This window comes from Amblyomma maculatum, chromosome 5 (assembly GCF_055883805.1).
Source record: "Amblyomma maculatum isolate TAMU_Amacu chromosome 5, ASM5588380v1, whole genome shotgun sequence".
Classification (NCBI taxonomy): Eukaryota; Metazoa; Arthropoda; class Arachnida; order Ixodida; family Ixodidae; genus Amblyomma; species Amblyomma maculatum.
Window position 1 is genome coordinate 162,288,055 of NC_139348.1, and position 23,089 is coordinate 162,311,143.

At 43.6% G+C, this 23,089-nt stretch overlaps 1 protein-coding gene across 1 annotated transcript in view; it reads left to right on the forward strand.

The window, feature by feature from the left end:
* Positions 1–23,089, forward strand: part of LOC146190161 (uncharacterized) — a 195,215-nt gene that overhangs the window by 156,384 nt on the left and 15,742 nt on the right. Inside the window, exons 41-46 of the mRNA XM_084605427.1 lie at positions 5,142–5,243; positions 9,514–9,609; positions 9,737–9,832; positions 11,251–11,346; positions 17,094–17,204; positions 22,914–23,067. Coding sequence (XP_084461553.1) covers positions 5,142–5,243; positions 9,514–9,609; positions 9,737–9,832; positions 11,251–11,346; positions 17,094–17,204; positions 22,914–23,067 — 655 coding nt within the window. The remainder of the gene's footprint in view (positions 1–5,141; positions 5,244–9,513; positions 9,610–9,736; positions 9,833–11,250; positions 11,347–17,093; positions 17,205–22,913; positions 23,068–23,089) is intronic.

The window sequence follows — 23,089 nt, forward strand, 5'->3', positions numbered from 1 at the left end:
CCACTAATCAACTAAGGAATCTATTCACCTATACCGTACCAACAAACTTGTTTCATTGTACAAACGAAAGGTAAGCGAGACGTGCTTCAGCGGCAAAAGCACAAAGTGAATGCTACCAGGTTCTCTCTCGCTCTCTTTTTTTAATTATGGCTCATGCTGTCGTGGACAAAGTGTATCCCGCTTTTGCGGCGTTCTGATTGGCCGAGGCAGGATGCGTTTCTGCCATCTGCAATGCCACACTTGAACGCGCGCCAAGGAACGCCACGCGACAGAAGCGATGGTGTACCGTCCAGACTCACACTTTGCGGAGGTGGTGTGATACTGCGCCTTTCCTTTGATGTAAACCAATTATAATTGTATGTAGCACTGCAACGAATATCGACAAGAGACAAACGATGGGCCCCGCCGGGGTGGTGCAGTGGTAAGACGCCCGACTACTGTGCCGGAGTTCCCGGGTTCGAACCCGACCGCGGCGGCTGCGTTTCGATGGAGGCGAAACGATGAGGCGTCGTGTGCTGTGCGATGTCAGCGCACGTTAAAGATCCCCAGGTGGTCGAAATTACTCCGTAGCCCTCCACTACGGCTCCTCTTTCTCTCTTTCCACTTATTCCCACCTTCCTCCCTTCCTTACGGCGCGGTTCGGGTGTCCACAGAGCAAGTGTGACAGTTACTGCGCCTTTCCCTTCCTGTGAACCAATTTAACTTAAACGATGGGAGGCAAATGACAGGAGATGAAGGGTAGGCTTTAGCCATTCTCCTCTTAAGAGACATCTGAGAGACCCTCTAATTTTTGTCTAAAGGTACAAAATTTTTCAGTGCAGGGGATGTGCCACTCTCGTTTTTCGTTATTCTTTATTTTGCAGACAAAACTCAAACCGATTGTAATGAAGGGGAAAAGGAATTGTGTAACGAAATGGGAAAAGAGTGTGACTTCAGTGCAGGCTCCGCTCTGTGCTTGGGTAAGGATTGCCACTTTCGTGGTGGATCTACCATGTTTACGTAGTACCGAAGTTGCGTCCCTTGACGCCCTTTGTGGTGCGAGTTTAAAGACGCCGCATCTACAATACTGGCCAAAATGACGGCTGTGTCGAAAAAGGGTAGCCCGCAGCAGCAAAACTTGATAGCATATTGAACGAGGCGCATTATATGCCCTCTTTACTTGATGTGTTTATTTTTCAAGTTCCTAACTGTCGCCGCGCCTATGTCGCGCAAATAAACGTCCGCAGTCGTCGGCATGGATAATGCGTTTTAAGGCGAAAGCCTTTAATGGCTGTCGTGGACAAAATGAGTCCCGCGTTTGTGGCGGCTCTTATTGGCCGAGGCGAGATAACGTCATAGCGGTCTCGACCACTCAGAGCACCACCTTAGTATGCGCATATGATTTATGGCCGTATGCCAATCAATCATTAATTACTAATAATGTATAAATAATTAATAAATAAGACCGTAATACATTAAATATCTAAATAATGACTAATTCAGTAGTTTACCTACATAACGAGTAGTTATTTACCAACTAATTTCTAATTATCGCTAGTTGCGTAGCAGAATGCGGCATTCAGGCTTTCGTCTTTCCCTACTTCAGTCGCTAAAGTCCCTCGTAACTTTATTTTGCTGAGGTACGAACGCATTCCCACTCACCGTATCAACATTCTTCTGAATTCACCCATTAGTGGTGTTTCTTCTTTTTTATTGAAGCGCGCTTTCTAAGCACATTTTTCGTGAAAGCTGTGCTATATCTGATTACTAACTATAATATTCTTGTAATCTTCGAGCTCTTTGCGAATTTCCATATCTGTTAGTGATAATACGAAACTAGTTATAACGCCTACATTGCGAGTTGTGTGTGTGTGTGGGGGGGGGGGGGAAGGGGGTTGAATTATTAGGTATGCCATTGGTAATTGTACTTCAGAGATTATCTTGACTCGAAGTTCGAAGAAAAAAAGGACTTGCTTCGTCTCTCAGCCGACTGCAGCCCCGCGAAATGCAGCGGTACGCGTGGGGCCGCTTACGCATTACGGCATAATTTACCTTCCAGTTGTTCAATACTTTCAGCCTGCTGTCTAGATTATAGGAGCACAGCTTTCACTACATTGGGCACTTTAAACTGGAGCTACAGTGGATTCTTTTCCAGTAATGACATGCGATCAATCGTGAAGTGGATGGGTGTCATTTGTGTTTGGTGCGTGGTTTGATTGAAATGTGAGCATCGCTGTTTTAAATATGTTTATAAATTTTGTTAATAAATGGATCATCAGCATACCTACAATAGGTTAAAAAGCAAGCATCGTGGGACGTCCTTCACTGCGCTTGCGCAGAAGAGTTCATTGCGGATGCAACAGGCAATTGAAGGTGACATCCTTAATCATGTGGCAGACCAAGCTCGCGACGGTTATTATCGTAGATTGGCAGCACGAGAAAAATTCATATTCTCATATATTTCATATATTTCAATATTTTAGCACGAGAACTTTCACGAGAATATTTATTTGTTTGTTTGATCATTTCTTTATTATTTATTTAACATTTAGGCCCGCCTGTTAGCCCTGATGGGCTGGGCACACGTAGCAAAGGAAAAAAAAGAAAGCGAAATTAGGAAGATAAAGTCACAGGCAATGATTGCAGTTGATGCGACGAGGTACGTGTTATTGACATACTTACTGCATGCACCGTCGCAGTGGATTTAGCATACCGCACAGGAAACTCTGAAGTGGTGCCCTATGTATCTGATTCTTTAGTTTATTGCAGTCGTTCGTTATATGCATGTTTTCGACCTGTTTTTTAGCTTTAATCCATCCTTGCGCTGTAACTTATCGTTTGTTATATCGAGTGTATGTCCAGTTGTATAAAGGTATTTATTCTTTTTAACGTGGTAGAGTACATTCCCGTTTCTGCGGAGAAGCCTTCGTCTGCATTTGAGGCTGCCATTATGATCGTTCCTCTGGCAAGTGACACGCTGGCTGGTCGGTCGGTTTTGTGGCACCACGAGAGGCCCAGTTGGCAGGAGCTGCTGACTTTCGGCGCTGCCTGTCGTTTGCCCAAGTGGACGTTGTTGCAATCGCGCTAGTCGTCTCCATAAATTAAATTCCTTCGATTGGCCTGTAGGTCACAGTCACACTGCTCGACCGGAAGTACTGTGCACTCTTGAACGTACCCTTAACAGAACCGATTGTGATGACAAAACGCGCCAAGTTTTCTGCCACACAAATAGCAGCGCTCAAATTTTGCATTAGCGAGTATCATGATCGTCGCTTCGTCTTTTTTTTTTTTTTTTTTGTTCTTGTCCAGTCTAAGCGCAGGATTTTCGTTTCCTGTCCATTCGTAGGCTACCGTGTAATGTGCTAGCTTACGGACTTCTAACGAGTTCCCCAAGCAGCACAAACCACTTGGCCGGTATTTGAGTATATTGGCAATACATTTTATGTAGAGCCGCACTTGCCAACATAGTGCCAATATTGGGCCGGTGGTTTATGCTTCTTGTGATATTGTGTAAGGTGATAGAGAAGCAAATGAACTGAGGGATAATTGAATACACGATCATACCCTGAAAGGCGGCACTGAAGGAAAGATAAAAGCAAACTTGTGGTGGAAGCAGTGCGTTGCACTGGAGTTCAAATTGCGGCAATAGATATGCAAGGAGAATGACCTTAATCGCTAGTTTCAATGGTGTACGATCTTTTAATAAACCAAAACGCTGAGCGGGACAGGTGTCGAAATTTTTCAGTGTTTTCTGGAAGATATTGTCAAGCAACGTTTTACAGCCTTATGACGTGAAACCATATGTGGGGCGCGATAAGAGTTAAGTGGCTTGAATGTGAATTCATATTTCTGCAAAGTATTTTTAGTCCCTTATTTGAAATTAGATGCATAAAGGAGCAATATCACCAGTGAGAGAGAATTTTGGCGGGTTGGTTGGTGCATGATAGAAGGTGATAAAAACAGCGTCAAAAACAAAGACGTGACCACACAACACAGGTGCTGACCAGCAACTGATGTTTATTTACGAACATAATGAATTTATAGTCACAAAAAAACGAGTCTGGCTGCTATCAGTCTGATAAAATTTTGGGATTCCTTAACGCAGAATAAGCGCATGTGATAAATGTTTATAACTGTCAGCAAAATGTTTCTTGTCTTTTTGTTTGAAAAAGAAACTGGCATATCACTGTGCTTGTCAAAAGGGATGGAAACAAACCGAGAAATCGCGGATGAAGGAGGTCGTCGAGGTTCGTTCTTGTGCAGCGTGATGCTTGCACAATCATCACCTATCTTAGGCATGCACAGGGCTTCAAATATATCACGTGTGCCTCTTCGCTTGTATCGTCTAATGACGTTGCATTTAACTAAGGCTGGATAGCTGCCGCGGCATGAGGCACAATGTATTGTCATATTGTTTCCAGATCCAGTCTTGAGGTCTCTACTGTGTTCCAACAGCAGGTCGTTAATGCAATGACCAGTCTGGCCCATATAATATCTACCACACGACAGGGAAATTTCAAAGATTACACTAGTCCTGCATGGAACAAAATGATCCCTGTGCTTCTTAGAACACCTAACCTTCCCCTTCTGTGGCATGTTGGCATTGCAGCAAAGTCGGACAATCTTGTTAGAGGCCGAGAATCTCAGACGCACTCCTGATTTGCCGACAACCTTCTTTAGCCTGAGCGAGAATCGATGGATGCATGGGACCATGGCTGTGTTCATCTCAGTGCAGCCACTAGTCTTGGCGGTGCAGTTTCCTCCTAGATCACTCAGCAACGCTTTGGCAATTTTCCGCGTCAGTTGGGAGGGATACCCTGCTGATTTCAGCCTCTTTCCGGGATGGCGCTCGATGCAGACGCATGTGCACGCTGCTCCCAGCCCATTCGTGGTAGGCAGCAATTTTACCGTGCGCGTCTTGCAAGCAGCGTTTTCACTGAAAATGTATCAATATACAGGGCCAGGAATACAACATCCTCATGGAGTCTGGGGCCAGCAAGTACAAATGTGTTAATCACATGAAGCGGCGTGATCCTTCGGCGGCAGGGATTATCTGCGAAACCAGCAACACGAAAACGCCCTCTGGAGCGCAGCGCTCTTCCCTGGATTTTCAAGATTCAGATACCATCAGTGCTTCACCGAGTGTTATTTGGATGCTACAGAAAATGCTAGTGGAATGGACGCCGATGAGGCGCTTCGTGCGGAGAATGCGCTCCTGCATGAAGCTGTGAGTGCATCTATTGTGGATTGCACTGCCAGCCAGAGTGAGTGAATCTCGCAACTGCGCTTCAGCCGTGACGGCAAAGCTGGCTGCTGCAGTGTCTGCCTCTTCACCGAAGCCTCAGGACTCATCTGCCACGCCCATCGAAAGCGCTGAACCAGCCACCTCGGCCTCGAGCAATGTTTGGTACAGCTAAGCAGGTCATGCTTAAAGTTGTGCCCAAACTACCGGCGAAGAAAGCTTGCTTGTGTCTCGCCTAGACCCGACAACAACAGCGTCTGACGTAAAGGAACTCTTGGCGAACATGGTAGATGATAAGGTTGTTACGCGCACAAAACTGAAAACGAGGCACGATACATATAGCCCATTTCACATTTCTCTGGATAAGCATTTACTTTCTTCTGAGCCTGATGGTTGCGTACTTCGCCCCTTCTATGGAAAGCTGTGGTCCTCACGGCGCTTTGATGATCCTAACTGTGCTCTAACAACATCAGAAAATGGCGAAGGAAACTAAACTCTTTTATCAAAGCACGAAAGGGCTGCAAACTGAAAGGGAAGCAATCTTCGCGAATGCATACCAATGTATGACATTATATGCCTGACAAAAACGTGGCTAAACTCATCTTGATCAAGTGAGTCTTATTTCTCAGATGAGTATGCTGTCTCTAGAGCCGATAGTGTGTATTCATATGGATGCGGAGTTCGATAGCCTGTCGTTCTCTAAGTTCATTTAGAAGACCAGACCTGGAGACGTACGAGGAATGTGTGTGGCTGGAAATTCCAACGTGTGATAAATCGCACTATCTCGTCGGTTGTTACTACTCCCCGCTAAATTCTACCCCTAACGTTTTAATCGACCATTTCTTGGATATTGAGGAGAAAATCGATTTCTCGAAGTATAAAATTCACATTTACGAGGACTTCAATCTTCCGAAAATTGATTGGTCAGCCGGATGGATAACTAGTAACTGCACAGCTATCCGAGAAAAAGCGGAATGTTTAATAAATTTTAATAATTTTCATGGTGTACACCAATGAAATAAAATGATAAACTTGCAAGAAACATTTTATATCTAATGCTAATGTGTCTCTTTTTGGCCGGCAAGCGGTGCGCGATCCTCTTGTTCTGGTAGACAAATACCATCTCCCGCTTACTCTGTCGTTCTGTTTGTCTTTTCGTCCGGTGCGTGAGATGGTGCAAGAAATATTTATATACGAGTATGGCAATTAACTTAAAATCTACAATGAGCTTCAGGCTTACGACTGGCCACAATTATTTGAGATCGAAGATGTAAACATAGGAGTCGAGCTACTGACATCAGTTGTAGAGGGGATATTGTAAAAATTTATACCGTGCCGTAAATCGAATAAGACTGAATTTCCTTGCTGATTTCCGAGCGATTTGAGACATTACTTAAAGAAGAAGAAGCATTATCACAAACTCTACTTGTTCGATGGAGGCGAAACAGAGTGACGTCCATGTGATGTGCGAGATCAGTGCACATTAAAAAACCCCAGGTGTTTGAAATTTCCGGAGACCTCCAGTATGGCGTCTCTCAGAGCCCGAGTCCCTTTGGGACGTTAAAGCCCACAAATCAAACCAGCAAACTCTACTTGAAATCAGAAAGTGAATATTGGTACCAAAGGTATTCTGTTTATGTAATTTTGCGCACAAGCAAAGAAATGATAAGGTTAGTGCTGCTGTGATAAAGACGCGTGAAGGAATCTGCATAAACCTCAAGATGAATGCCAAGTTTTTCTGAATATTTCAGCTCTTGTTTTGTGCGCCATAATAGCACACTGCTGTTATCACTCTTAAAGACGGTGTTGTCTCATGACAATGTCGCCGAGCATGAGGTTCTTTCGGCATTTCAGACAGTTAAGCAAAAACTATCTACAGGAGTTGATGAAATCAAAGGATGCGCGGGCATCTTTGGTCCTGTTTTGGCGCATTTGTTCAGCCCATCGTTGTGCAGTGGTGTTTTTCCTTGTCGTTGGTAGTTGTCAGTAGCAGTTCCTGTTTTCAAGTCTGGCGACGCTTGTGATGTCAATAATTTTCCACCAGTATAAGGGACTTGTTCTTTTGCGAAAGTTTTTGTAATAGTACTGTAGGAAATCATGAGCTCATACTTTAAACAAGTTATCTCAAATCTGCAGCACGGCTCATTAAAATGACGATCTGTGGAAACGAATTTATTTAACTTTCTTGATTATACTGGGCCACATGTATTTAATCGTGGTCATCTAGATGCAATCTACTTTAACATGACAAAAGCTTTCGACGCGGTTTCCCAGGAGGTACTTCTGATGAAGATGGAAAAATACGGACTATGCCCAATGTAGTGGAGATGGCTCAAAAGCTACCTTGGCAAGCACCGTAACATGGTCGGATGTTCCGGCTGTGTGTCCAACGAGTTTGTATCATCTTTGGGAGTACCTCAAGGCTCCAACTTAGGACCGCTGTTGTTTTAGTGTTTGTTAATGATTTGCCATTACATGTCATGAACTCGAGAATTTTGCTCTTCCCAGATTACTTTAAATTATTCCGTAAGTTTGTAAATATTGAGGACTGCCGCCAATTGCAAGCCGGCATCAACAACGTCGAGAAATGGTGTTTGACTAATCGCCTAAAACAAATATTAGAAAGGCTTCCTTCTTGCCTCTGCTAGGAAACACGGCACAATTATGTTTGATTATACGCTTTTATCTGGTCAAATTTCTCGTGTTGCACATGTACGTTACCTTGGTGTTGTTGTTGATTCAAGGCTTTGTTTCATATTGCATGTATCGTCAACTGCGCCACGCGCATTGAGAAATATTGGTCTTATCTCTAGATTAACAAAAAACAATTCGACGGTAGGGATGCCTGCGCACTCTCTACTGTGCTGTGCTCTCGTGAGACCACGTCTTGCGTTCGCGTATGTAGCCTGGAATAACATATCTGCCACTGATTGCACGAAAATTGAAAATGTCCAGCCCAAGTTGACGCGCATCCTTTATGACAGATACATTGGTCGTTTCTACTACGATTCTCTCTTGGCGGACCTCAATATGCCCACTCTGAGTGACAGGTGACTCATATGTGACGTGCAGTTCCTGAAAAAAGTCATGCGTGGCTCCATTGACTGTGGGCCTTACTGACGTCGCTGAAATTTCGTGTGCCGCATGCAAAGGCCTGAAAATGCTTCGACGCCTTTGTTTGCATGGCATAGGTGCGATGACTCGTGTGCAAATTTTGTATAACGCCACATTTATTGGCATGTTTTCCTAATTGCGGTCTTCGTGCCTTGTTTTAGATGTTTTAATTTGCTTTGTGATGTCTGTGACATAGTATGCGCTCGTTTAGGCCATCTGGCTGTTGAGGCACACTAAAATAAATCCAGCTATCCATCTAGCTCTGTACTTGGGCACGTAGACTGGAGCTGGCTTCATGCTCGCAGGGCCTCTCGATGGCGCTCTTCATGATAGTCTTGACAATGCCTCGTTTCTCCAGCTTTGAATGTGACGAGGTGAATGGAAGAAGGTGTTTTTGTGAGCATGGCTCGTATACCGGCACCAAGCGTGGTCTGGGAAAAGGGATAGTCTGAGGTCAAGGAAACGGATTTGGCTGTCATTAACTTGAAGGGTTTCAGTGTCTCACAGAATGATTCGAAAATCTTTTTAGGTCGCTGAGAATATCCGGTGAACTTGCTGTCACCAGTCAGGGCACTTTCTGAACAGCGGGATGCACGCGATGATGCATTAATAGTGAGATGTTTCAGTCAGCTGTCTACTGCGATATTTGCTTGGATTAAATTGATGGTACGAGGGTTTATGTTTGACTTGGTTCGCGGGGTTATATGAATAAAAAGAGCAATCAAAGGAACGCACGAACTTGCAAGGTTAAAGAGCGAGCGTCGGTGCAACTCTTTTGGGGGAGCGGGGCCTCCTAGAGTGAGGGAAATAGGGCTGCATTATATTGTCATATACCGACCAGCTGGGACCAAAGAAGGTTTTTATCAAGCCAACGCACATGCACCACATGCAACGTATCTAGACCATCTAGTATCTAGTATTCTTTCCTCATAACGCCTTCTCCGTCTACTTCATTGCTCCCGCGTTATGTAAGTTTGCAGCTGGGAGGACGCGAATCACACCTTTCTTTTTCTGCAGAAAATAAAGCTCAGTACTGTGCATAAACATAATGTGGGCGTAGGCTCAGCTAGAGCTAATTGCGCCTGTAGAAATCGATATGTGGCCTTCGCTAGGGCCGAAAGATGCATTTCCATGTCTCGCTCTATAAAATTTGTGAACTTCGCCATTCGCATCACTAGGCAAAAAGCGTACAAGCTGCAACCAGGAAGAGAAAAAGGCCTGCCAGGAAATGGGTTTGAACTGCGACTTCAGCGCTGGGGCACCACTGTGCATAGGTAAGCAATACGTTTTGGTTGTGCAGCGAGCATTTGCAGAAACAGTCGGTCAGCGAACCCCTCTGCTACTTTGACCAGCACCGTAATGTTCGCTTGTTTCTTATTGCGTTTATTTTTTCTCTGACAGATGGAGCGCGCACAGAGTGCAGTGAGAAAGAGAAGGCAGTATGTATCACTACGAGGCTCCAGTGTGACTTCACCGCTGGAGCTGCTACGTGCATTGGTAAGGATTGCTACTTCTCGTCATTGTTTTTAAATACTAGGGTCATTGGACCTTTTTCTTTCCTCTGCCGCATTTCTCAGTTGCGATCATGTGGTCGGGCGCCGGCGACTCGGCGTAGTATACCTTACAGCGGACAGCTGGGTTGTTTTGTCAAGTGTATTTTCAACATCACTCGGTTTGTTTGGAAAGGCGTACAGCTGGACATGCCGAGAATGTCTGCATGTTTCGCCTTTGGGAACGGCAGCAAACAAATATTCTCGAAGCCATATTTGTGGCCCTGAGAGCGAAGTGAGATTACTACAGATGAGGTATTGTTAATGGTGCATGTCATTCGGGCGATCGAGTGAGAAATTTGTCCCGCCATAGGACGCCCGGTCGTCTGCTTCATTTCGCCACGCACTGCGGCGAGCTAGCTCCTCTCCGGGGGTCACTCAGTTATTTCCCACCAACGAAGAAACAGCGTGTATAAATGAGACACGTTTTCCACGTCACATTTTAAATAAGACTACCTATTCAACTCACATTTGGGAGCATACTGAGATGGCACACTGTGGCAGTATTTGTCGACGTCATTTAAGTTTTGTATACCGAAGCAACAATGGTGTAAAACCAGCCTTCTTGCGTTGGAGATTACTCGCGAATACTCAATACAATGTATCTTTATTTCAACGCTTTCTTAAACCTCATCTAAGCAGTTTTTAGTTTTCGGTTGCTAATATTTCTATTTGTTGCTTGTTGTTCAAAAACTATCATTACGATGGTTGGGGTGTACACAAGCGCCACGATGACGTTCTCTTCGCCTAGCGCTATCCACGCTGGACCATCCCGGTAATGAGAACTCAATGTTATCCATACGCCGCCTGCTGATTATAGTACTTTCCCAGTTCCAGTGACATTACTGGGTCCTTCCGCATAGGAATATTTCTTTTTGCTCGTGTTGTAGCGAGCAGATAAGAAAATAGCGAGACAACCAAGTTACACTTCAGGACTGCATTCTGTTAGGGAGACAAGCGTTAGCAAAGCTTTACTCTGGAGCTAGTTGGTTTCAGTCATCTTAACGTAGAGCTGCGCTAACAAAATACAACAGGACAGCACAAGACTCAAGCGCTTGTCTCTTGCGCTGTCCCCTCGTATTCTGTAAGTGCCCCTCTACTTTTAAATGTAGTGAAAAAGACGACAGAGAAGTAGTCTTTTGCGCTACTTGATGCATTAAATTGCACTCACATAGGGCCATTTACGGTTGTCATTAACAATCCAGTGTCGTCTCCTAAGCGGACGATCGGTGTTCTCGAGTTATACCCTTCTCGGCTTGAGAGAACAGCAGTGATCTGCTCTAGGGGAACTTTGTTCGCTCTATTCCTAAAATATTGCTCAGCAGTGGGACCGAGCTAAAGTAGTATTTTCATCTCCATGGACAGATGACCAGCGAGAAAACTGCAACGAAAAAGAAGCAGCAGCATGCAAGTCGATTGGGAAAAATTGTGACTTTAGTGCCGGGACGCCACTTTGTTTGGGTAAGCGAAATAAGAGCTCTGCATCACCCAAGAATACTTAATGAGCATTCATTTGTACTCTGAAACATCCATTCAATCGTGTACACCCGAGTAACCAGGCTGTAACGTGTGCTGCCTTCTAATCAGGGCGCATACATGTATACTGTCTACTTTTTTTGCACAGGCCATGAATGCTATTTAAATTGCACTCACCATCCGTTTAGCATTAATAGGCGTCTGTCTGCATACAAATCGTTAGTTGCACAATTTATTAGCGTCCACTGGTCACCTATTTTTAACCAAGGGATGGGCCTAACAGTAGCGTGCCTTACTCCCCATCAAAAGTCTTCGCAGACGCGATTAACATCTCGCCCTCAGATGATAATTCGGATTTGGCAGCGCCTGCGATTGTGTATGGCGTTGTGCAGCCCGCCGACTAATCGGTACTCGGCCATCTCCAAATCAGCCAATTGTTTGCTCACAGCGCCGTGTTTTCTGAAACATTATGAAGAATTTTTCAGCTCTTCCTCTAAGAGTGGAAAGCTGTAAAGGCCTGCGTTTTCCATTGCGAGTCCTGGTTGTGTACGCGTAGACTCTGCTGGCTTAATTACCATTCCAGTATTTTTGCACCCATAATATCTCCCACATTCATATTAGCGTATGTACAGTCTTAACCTGCCACGCTATCCACCTACCGGCCGCAAGCGACAGCGTGACGTAGGTGTAGAGCCCCGCTTTAACCAAGCTGTCCAAGCCTGTAGGAGTGGCCTATCAGTAGCTTACTTGACTCCGCTTCCAACTGCCCTGGAAAGTTTATTCATATCCCACCATCTAACCTCAAAGGAGTTGGTCGCTCTTCTCAATTTCTTGACAAAATTTCGTCCCTTTATTGGACCACATTGTACACAGGAAAATTCCCCATCATTGTTGTAAAACTGAAAGCTTTCACCTTAATACCGCTGTGTAAAGTTTTATATTCAAAGCAGATCAAGTAGTTAACTAAGGAATATAGAAGTGTTGGATGCTAATCTTTAATAATTATTTGCTTTAATAATGATTAGCACAGGTGAGACTAAGTGCAGTAAACAGGAAACAAAAGCGTGCAGAAAAAAGGGACTAGATTGTGACTTCTCCGCTGGAGGCTCCTGCTGCTTAGGTGGAAAAAAAAAACAGTTGCTTCATGTTGGCCGCATACAAACGCACTCTAGTTCAAAGAGGTTGGACACAGCTTCACTATTGTTGATGTTGCCTAATACAGACACAATATCAAAGTTAAACTGCGCTGTATGACGTCAGTGCACATTAAAGAACAACAGGTGGTTGAAATTTCCGGAGCCCTCCACTACGGCGTCTCCATAGCCTGAGTCGCTTTGGGACGTTAAACTATAAATCCCATAAAGTTAAGCTGTACAATACACTTTTCTATTGCTGACAAACCGTAGGCACGGCTGCATGGAAGAGTTCTCTGTGCACATATTGACGCCTGTAGTAGATTGGGTTCTCGGAGGTTAGGGTTCTAACATTGCTAATGTTAGAACCCAGGTTCAACTCCTGCTGCATGAGCCACTTTTCGACCTGGTCTCACCAAAATCCATCCGTGTACTGTACTATTTCAGTGCACGTCAACCAGTTGATCTCTCTTCATTTCATTACGACGCCCTTCATAGCCGATGTGACTTTAGCGCCGTTAAACCCCATATACCGAATTCAATATCCGATACTGACCTTATACACGCATGAAAAGCTGACATTCTTTTTTTACTTTCACGGATATTTACGATTATAGGAACCGTCAAATACAACGCTCTGTAATAAGGGTGCGGTGTGCATATATGCGGCCATCTCAATTCAAAAGTACTTTCTGCGTTATTATTTGTTTACGCTATAGGCGAAAAGCGGACAGAGTTCAAAGAACGGCAGACCGAAGCATGCAGACAATGCGACTTCACCGTGGGCGATGCACTGTGTTAAGATAACTGCAATAATCATATGCTTGATTCTTGCTGTGTAGGGCGCTAATTTTGTAGACAGCGTGAATGCTGGCTAAACTTCTCAGCGGAAGCGAAGCGTTTGCTAACTTTTATTCCGAGGTTTCGAAACGACATATGCAAGCTTTTTCATTAGTGAGCAGCTGCTGCCCGAGGTATCATATGCTTCTAAGACGTTTGCTTGACAAATGTTAAACGATCCCAAGTCATTAGTTGTTTCTTCCTCTTATTATAGGTGTCTCATGACGACCGAAGGAGGCGAAATAATCTTTCTTCTCTTTGAGAATATTGTGTGAGCAGACACTTAGCAGCGACCTTGACTCGATCAAATGTTATTTTTCTCCCACAGACGAAGAGCGCACTAAGTGTAATGATAAGGAGATCGACGCATGCAGAGAAAGGGGACTAGGATGCGACTTTACTGCTGGACGTCCAGTGTGTATGAGTACGTATAGCCGTTCACCTAATTTTTGTCATGCGGAGCTAGACTGCGTTTAGAGGAATGTCGTTAACGCAGGTGATTTAGATTAGGGCTTTTCTCGGAGTGACTACATCTAGTATATGTACCCTATATACGCTTCGTCATTGTGCAAGCTTGCTGTCCACGTAGTGTAATCGTTTGTTTTGGAGTTATACTTATTTCCGAAACTTAAATTTAACCACTTTGTAAACGTTAAGATGTGAGCAGTGGTTAAGACTGCAATATCATATTTTTCGTCGCCATACGATTCTCACAGTTACAGTTCAGTCGTTCAGTCGTGTCCGACTCTTCGTGACCCTATTGACCATGTCACGCCACGCTTTCCGGTCTCTCACTATCTTCCTAACATCACATAATTTCATCTGCAGTGCCTCGAGGATGCCATCTAACCATCGCGTTCGCTGCCTACCCCTTCTCCGGCGACCCTCAACCTTGCCCAACATCAAATCTTTCTCCAGCGACTCCTCTCTTCTCATCAGATGACCAAAGTAGCTGAGCTTTAACTTTAGAATTTGACCCTCCAATGAGCAGTCAGGGTTTATGGTCGACAATATTGACTGATTTGATCTTCTGGCAGTCCAAGGAACTCTCAAGAGTCTTCGCCAGCACCACAATTCAAACGCGTCAATTCTTCGGCGGTCAGCCTTTTTCACAGTCCAACTCTCGCATCCATACATCACAACTGGAAAGACCATAGCACGAGTTATACGGATCTTGGTTGGCAGACTAATGTCTCTGCTCTTTACTAGGCGGTCAAGGCTAACCATTGCTCTCTTTCCCAGAAGCAGGCGTCTCCTAATTTCATGGCTGCAGTCTCCTTCCGAGGTATGCACCGTTTTAACGGCGAGAGGGAAGAAGCCATGAATTGGCAGTGCTTTCAGCGCTCCTCCTTTCTGGTGTACACTGGTGGCTGCTAAACCGAGGCGTGCTGCGCAGGCAGTACGCAACGACATGCAAATTACAGCACGCTACTAAACAGCACACTTTAGAACAGTGCCCGAACAGCGAAAAACACAACAAAAGTGCGCGGAGAAATAAACAATCTGGCGACAGAGCAACATAGTACCAAACAGCGCAGTGCTGGCTTTCAGGTCCAGGTCTTAAGATGTGCGTTGCTTTTTCGTCTGCACTTTTTTCACGGCGGAGTGCAGTGCAGTTTTTTTTTTTTTTTTTTCTTGAAGAATGAGCTTTTCATTCTTAAAGTTGCATGAATCGGCCGGTACTCGGCAATGAGGCTAACTATGTGCTTTGCACCATGAGCGTCACGTATTGAAGTTCATCGGAGCGTTTCCGTGGAAACCAATGAAGCATTCAAGCAATGATGCCTTCTTATCATTCGAAGGTGGTGTTCTGCGCATTGAGTAGTCTTAGAAGAGAGCCATTTGAATATGACAGTTTCTTTACCCCGAGCTGATTTCCGCGTGATGAAGATGTGGTCGTATTTGGGTCTGTCTCGCCGCTCAAGAGGTAAGTCTCAGCCGAATGCGCACTGGCCTCGGGTCGCTGCTGGAATCCACCCTCGGTTTGCAGGTCATTGTCGAATGGCCTTCTTAGCGTTCGGCCTCCACCCTCTGATTATAAAATCATTCACATAGGCGCCATTTCTTTAAACAAATCTTCTTTTCCCTTGTTTTCAAGTCTGGAACATTACCAGTAAAATATAAGAATCGTTTTACAAGGTAACCCTGCTGTACGATCCAAGTGCTTTAAAACATGGTGCCTGGAGCATGGAATGAAATTCAGCGTTTAGGTCGTTATTTTCTTTATTTTTTTCAGACCGCAAGGAAGAACCAACAACTCAGTCTTCATCTACCAAGCCTGGTGAGGGAACAATTTTGCTCTGCAGTCAAATCTCAACGAGGAATTTTTTATATTTTCTGCAAGGAGCCCAAATACTTTAAGCCAAATTCAAATGACCGCTGTGTTGTGGGCAAAATAAGCAGGAATAGCGATTGAGCACCAGTATTTCAAGTGGCGCAACAAAGCTGCATATGTTCCTTCTCGCTACACTGACCTTTAAAATCGGCGTTCCCTCTCCGACGCCTTTGTAATTCAATTTCATTAACACACAATTGAGCGCTAGATAGTCGATATGTGAAAAAAAAAAACACGCGAAATCTTTTTCATGGGCGAAATGTAAGCCAGCTCCCCGTAGACAGCCATGAAGCAGTGAAATTGTCTAGTTTGCTAAGACCCACCCACGGTCAACAAAGCTTAAAAATCTCCAAGTTTCAACAATGCAAATAATTTCTATTATGAATTATTGCATGTCAAACACTAATAGGCGATAAAAAGCTGCATAACCGGACATATTTGTGTCGCCCCTTGTTGTCGGTCACCTTTTGAATAACAACATGAAGGGAACCCTGTCGTTAAATGGAGGCCGAACACGACGATGCGCCTATTTCTTGTCGGAGCTGTTTGTGCTGAAGAAGGGTATGCCAATAAGGTTTTTAATTAAATTATTTTATAGACGTCCGCTAGCATAGTTTTGCAGAGTCTTTTTTTTTCTCTCGCTTTAAACTTTGCAGTGCCGTTTTTATTTTTTCTCATACCTAGACATTTTACTTTCGGGTTGTTTCCTTGTCCGTCATCTGCCTCTGCCCATTTCCCCTACAAATATCGAGGCGGTATTTTCTTCCTACCTTCTGCCACTATCATGGTTGGCAAGTGAAGAAGTACACGACACACAGCGCCATACGTAGCTGGCTTTTTCTTTGTGATGGTATTTTCAATACTGGCACATTAAAAGAAAATCATAATTGCTGCGCTAGCAACATACAGAGCACCGTCGACGCCGCATACACACCCGTGAGCCTGTTCTTGCTTTGCATGTAATCGCGCAGTACACAAATATGAAAAATTGACTTCACGTTGGGTTTTATGCACGAAAGCAGCTCTGGGTCTGACGTATTATCGAAGTGAAGCACCGCAGCTGCTCCACCTAGTTTGAAACTCATGTTCTGATGTAAAGGCCAGAATAAAACATAGGAGGTCCAGGGATTCTTAATATAGTCAGTTGTCGCTTTCTTTCTGGTAGCATCAAAATATACGCAAAAGGGCGAAAGTTTCCAGAATTGGTTAAAAGCATTACCTGACAATTTCCACAAATATAACGCTTGCCTTTCATACACTGTCATCATGTAAAACACCCCCACCGCTTCAAGCAGGCAGAGGTACACAAGAAGACACTGTATGGTCAAACTTAATTTCACTTCTTTCGCCTTCAAATAAAATGACAGTACCTCGTGTGCGACTTTAAAAATGACATGTAAATATTTTCTAATTTTCTCCTGCAGTATGTCCGATTGACGAATGCAAAGAAGCCTGTGAAGAAGCGGAACCGGACAAAAAAGTTATCAACGTATCATGCTCCTCGTCGGACGTTTGTTCCTGCGCGTACGAAGATGGTGAGCACATGTCTTGGGTTTATATAGACTGAAACGAAGTACGAGCACTCTCTGTTATACCAACGCCCCAGTGATGGGTCATGTTGTATGAAATGTTTTGTTGATTGTGAACGAACAAAATGTTAATAGCCCGGTAGAAAAGAAAGCAGTAAAACTGATAGCTGGGAAAGATGTTTGAGGACACCAGTTTAGAGAAAATATTTTCGGACAGCCTCTGCGGGTACGAACTGGAAAAAATGTACGCAACATGCATTATTACGGCTGCTGAGCTAGCCATTCCCCAGTCCTCGGAAACTGTATGACAGAATAACAAGATCTGGTATACCAAAGAATATAGAGCGGCAAAAAAGCAACAAGAATAAAGGAATTTTTATGATACCCTACTCATGAAGACCTCATATACACTAAACATTTTAAAGCCAAAGCGCTGTTCATTCGTCGAAATTCCGAGAAAACGTGCTGAAAGAATTGTGCTACCCATAAGCCCCTGTATTACATTGATGAAATTGTGCGATAAGAGCAGGTTCATAGACTAAATGGCAGCCTTCTACCCTAAACGATTCCGCTCCTGACGACCCATGATAGACAAACAAATGTTGACGAACAGGCAGATATGAGCAGTGAGCATTTTTGTCAAGTTCTCTGCTTCTCACACTCTTCGAACTCTTCTTTTTTTAATACATAGAGATCGTTGAAAAACAAAAAGATGCCATAAGTCACAGTGCAAATGAGCCCTACAATATTCTACTTGCCCTTCAAGAAATTACAGGCCTATTATCTGCCGGTATAAAAACGCACCTGTCCCAGGCAGAATTTATTACTTGATGTCAGGCCATTCTCCAGAACATGCGGCAGAAGCACTCGTAAGGTTTTCAACAAAATATGGCTGTCTAGAAAAATACCTGAATCCTGAGAGGAAACATTTATTTTAACAGTTATGATTTCTTCTCCTTGTAGTCATAGACTCAGAGCAACCATCATTTATCTGGCCAAGAGGTTTGGAAGTGGTCTAAATATTACGTTATTGTTCACTCTCGAACCCCGCAATCTTCTCGAGAACCATCAGTGTAGCTTTAAAAAAGCGTGCTTGACAACTGACCACCTTGCTATAATCGAAAACACAGTCCGAGAAGCATTCAGAGTCAAGGTTATCTGGATGCCATTTTTTTTTTAAAGAAGGCATATGACACCATCCGGAGGTTTTGTTAATTTTCCGCGAGCTAGCTCATCTAGGCATACGTGGGCGAGTAAGCCTATTTGAACTCTTTCCACTCTGACCGTTCATTCCTTGTATGCCTGGGTTCAACCCTTTCGAGGAACTCATTCAAGAGAATGAGGTAGCTCAAAACTGTATTCTAAGACTCACAGTGTTCACTGTAAAAATGAATTCCATCTTTAAAATAATTCAGAAACATGTCATGTATTCAGTCTGTGTTGAAAAGCTTCAAACTAGATGCACATTTAGCTTATCAGCATGCGTCACTACTGACGATAGACGGACTAGGAATTTGGACGTACAGAATTTGATTTATATTTTCGCCGCAAAAATCGGTAGATGTGCTCTGCTCAATAAGGACAGGCCTGCAAATTGCCCCATCTTCTACCTAAAAGAAACCATGTTACCAGTAACAAAGACAATACATTTTAGGAATAACATATGAAGAAAAATATAAACTCAGTTTCCTACCGCAACTAACTAACCTAAAACAGATGGTCTCGCAATCCTTGAACATTCTAAAAGTGCTCTCAGAGAAATGCTGGAAATTTGACAGGATTCAGCACATCTGTCGTTCTCTGGCACATTCTTTTTTAGACATTGGCTTCATACTGTATGGTTCAGCTAGATTGCCATATGTGAAAAAAAAAAAATTGGATACAGTACATAAGTCAGCAATGCGCATTTCGTGCAGAGCCTACAAAACATCATCCGTACCCAGCTTGGTTGTAGAAACAAGTGAACCCTCTCTTGAAAATAGAACCGCACGTACTTACGCGAACATCCTCAAAATCAGATCACTCCCAAAACACATCCGCTATTCGCGTGCAGTGACATATACTTCCAGAACGATATCCACTAACAGACCCCGAGCCACCAGTCCACAACTCCTGTGAATAGAGCAGATAGATGTGTTTTCATCATCATCATCAGCTTGACTGTACCCTCTGCAGGGTGAAGGCCTCTCCCATATTTCTCCACTTATTACGGTTCTGTGCTAGCTGCATCCACTTGAACCCTGCGAACTTCTTAACCTCATCCGCCCACCTAACTTTCTGGCGCCCCCTGCTACGCTTTCCTTCCCTTGGAATCCAGTTTGTTACCCTTAGCGACCATCGGTTATCCTCTCTTCACACTACATGTCCTGCCCATGCACATTTCTTCTTCAAAATTTCCACTAGAATGTCGGTAACTTGAGTTATTTCTCTCACCCAGTCTGCACGCTTCCTTTCTCTTAATGTTACCCCTACCATTTTTCGCTCCGTAGTCCTCTGGGTTGTCCTCAACTTAAGTACAACTCTCTTGGTTAGCCTCCACGTTTCAGCCCCATAGGTGAGTATAGGTAAGATGCAACTGTTGTATACTTTCCTCTTGAGTGATACCGGTAAGCTGCTAGTCATAATCTGCGAGTGCTTGCCAAATGCGCTCCATCCCAATATTATTCTTCTTGTTATTTCCTTTTCATGGTCCGGATCTGCAGTTACTACCAGTCCTAAGTAGACATATTCGCCTACTACTTCCAGTACTTCGCTACCTAATGCAAACTGCTGTTCCTTTCCGAGACTGTTGAACATTATATTAGTCTTCTGCATATTGATTTTAAGCCTATCTTTCTACTTTTCCTGTCTAGGTCATCAATCATTATTTGCAGTTCATTCCCAGAGTTGCTTAGCAAGACAATGTCATCATCAAATCGCAGATTACTTAGGTATTCTCCATCTACCCTTATTCCTAACTGCTCCTATTCCAAGTCTCTGAATACTTCCTCTAAGCAAGCTGTGAATAGTACTGGGGAGATTGTGTCTCCTTGCCTAACACCTTTCTTTATGGGAATTTTGTTACTTTCTTTATGCAGAACTACGGTTGCTGTGCAGCCACTATATATATCTTCCAGCACTTTCACGTACGGCTCGTCTACTCCCTGATTTCGCAATGCCTGCATCACCGCCGAAGTTTCAACTGAGTCAAATGCTTTTTCGTAATCAATGAATGTTATGTTAAAGGGCTCGTTATATTCCGAGCATTTTTCTATCACCTGATTGATGATATGGATATGATCGATAGCAGAGTACCGTTTCTGAAAACCTGCTTGATCCTTTGCTTGATTGCAGTCTAAGGTTGTCCTGATTTTATTTTATTAGTAAATACCTTATACGTAACAGACAGTAAGCTGATTGGTCTGTAATTTTTAAGGTCCTTAGCGTCCCCTTTCTTATGAATGAGGATAATGTTTGCATTATTCCATGGTTCCGGTACCGTCGATGACACCTGGCACTGCGTATACAGGGTGGCCAGTTTTTCTACCACGATATCCCCCTTGTCCTTCAGCAAATCTGTAGTTATCTGATCCTCTCCAGCTGATTTCCCTCTTTTCATAGTTTCTAATGCTTTCTTGACCTCGTCCTTCGTCAATGGTGGAACGTCGGACTGTTTTTCTCTACCGCCAATCTCATTGCGGTCCGGACTACTTTGGCTACTGTAGAGATCTGTATAGAACTCCTCGGCTACTTTAACTATCTTTTCCATATTAGTGATGACGTTGCCCGCCTTGTCCCTTATCGCATACATCTGGTTTTTGCCTATGCCCAATTTCTTCTTTACCGCTTTAAGGCTTCCCCCGTTCTTTACAGCATGCTCAATTTTCTCCATGTTATACTTCCTTATGTCGGCCACCTTGCGCTTATTGATTAGCTTTGATTTCTCGCGCACTCAGTAATGATATCTCTGAAATTATTGTTCATTGCTTCTAGCGTAATGTCGCCATCCTCGGTTAGAGCTGACTATCTATTCTGTAGCGAGATCTTGAACTCTTTCTTACTAATCGGTTGCGTCCCCTCTTTAGGTTTAGGCTACTCACAATCCTGTGGTCACTGCATCGCACTTTCCCGATTACCTCTACATCTTGCATAATGGCGGGGGCTGAACATATTATGAAGTCAATTTCATTTTTAGTCTCCCCGTTAGGACGTTTTCTTTTCAATTTCCGGTTTTTTCGTTTGCTGAAGAAGGTATTCACGATTTTTAAGTTATTGCGCTCTGCAAACTCAACTAATAACTCCCCCCTGCTATTCCTAGAACCAATTCCATAGTCACCTACTGCCTGGTCTCCTGCCTGCTTTTTCCCTACCTTGGCATTGCAGTCGCCCATTAGTACAGTATACTGCGACTTTACTTTTCGCATTCTCGATTCTACACCTTCGTAGAAGCTTTCAACAGCCTGGTCACCATAACTACTTGTGGGTGCATGGGCCTTAACAACCTTAGCCATTCTTAAAATGTTTCTAATAAAGCTCGCCAGACAGCCAATGCGTTACTCTCCAAGGAAGTGGCAATTAGGCGCGTGGATCTTGATGAAAGCACATTTGTGTGTGGTTTAAATTATGATGTATTTACAATATGAAGTTAGGATTGTTCATGCGAAACGCCTTTGCGAACAGCAACCAAGTAATGGATCGCTTATCAAATGCCCCTAAGGGGAGCCTTTGTGGTGTTCCGATAGACGAAATCTCTGTAAAGGCTGAGGGCAAGGCTTCTTGTAACTTTACCAAAATGTTGGGCTTAAATGTCATAAGGGATCCTCCACTGTATAGCTCACAACGAATGCCTGTTACCAGGCTTCTTTTCGTTTATACGCTTTTTTTTTTCGTCGTGCTAGTAGCTGCTTAGTTACTACGTAAAAAAAAAAAGAAACACAGCCCTGCCAGATTAAAGTTCTTCATGCAAATCTGAGAGCATCTTGGCACTTGGTGGAGCCCGCGCTGTGCTGGGAATGTGTATTCGCCTGCGAAATCAACTATGGACCTGGGTGGAAACAAGTTTATGTCGCAGCGCGTGCCAATTAAAAATTGAAAAAGAAAATTGTTCCTCAATATTATATTCTATCAAAGTATTTGCTAAAATTCTTTAATTGTCAATGGCCTCTTTATTAATTTGGCTGCATAATTGCACTTTTCTTAGCTAATGCAATTTCTTATCTTAGCAAAGATTGCCAAAAAGAGCAGTGTAATGCGAGTTGTTTTTCTCCACCTGGTCAACGATAGGACAGATTCATGATGAGAAGACGTTTTCGATACACGGTTTTCTGACGCTGTTTTGGGAGGTGAAGGACCGAAAGCTTCTTCCGATGAACTATATAGTTTGTCCTCTAATAGTGTTGGTTTGACAAAATTTGGGCAAAATTTTCATTGCGTACCTCGACAGGAGAAGCACAAATTAAAAATAATGTTGGAGTTGGAGTTTATTTCTTTCTTTTACAAGAAAGGGGAAGCCAAGGCAAAAGGCGACAAGCCTGGCTGGGCCAAGGCCCAGTCAGGCTTGTCGCTGTGTGTTGTTGTTTAATAAGGAAATAATTTTTAATAAGGAAATACTTTTTAGATTTCATGATACTAAACGTGTTATTAAATATTTAGCATATTTTCTTTACGTATATGCCTTCTCCTCAATCAGTGTGGGTGAAAAGATCTCAGATCAATGTACTGTTATGTTTCTTTTAGAATGTACGGCCTCTAAATGCCTGGACTATTGCAAGCAAGCTGTTCCTCCAGACCTACTGCAACAGGCCATTTGTAGAGATAACATTTGTCACTGCGATAAACATAAAGGTACGCATACTTCTGAAACCATCTTAGAGCTTACCGAAAAGAGGATGTATGTCGAAGCGAATCTACTG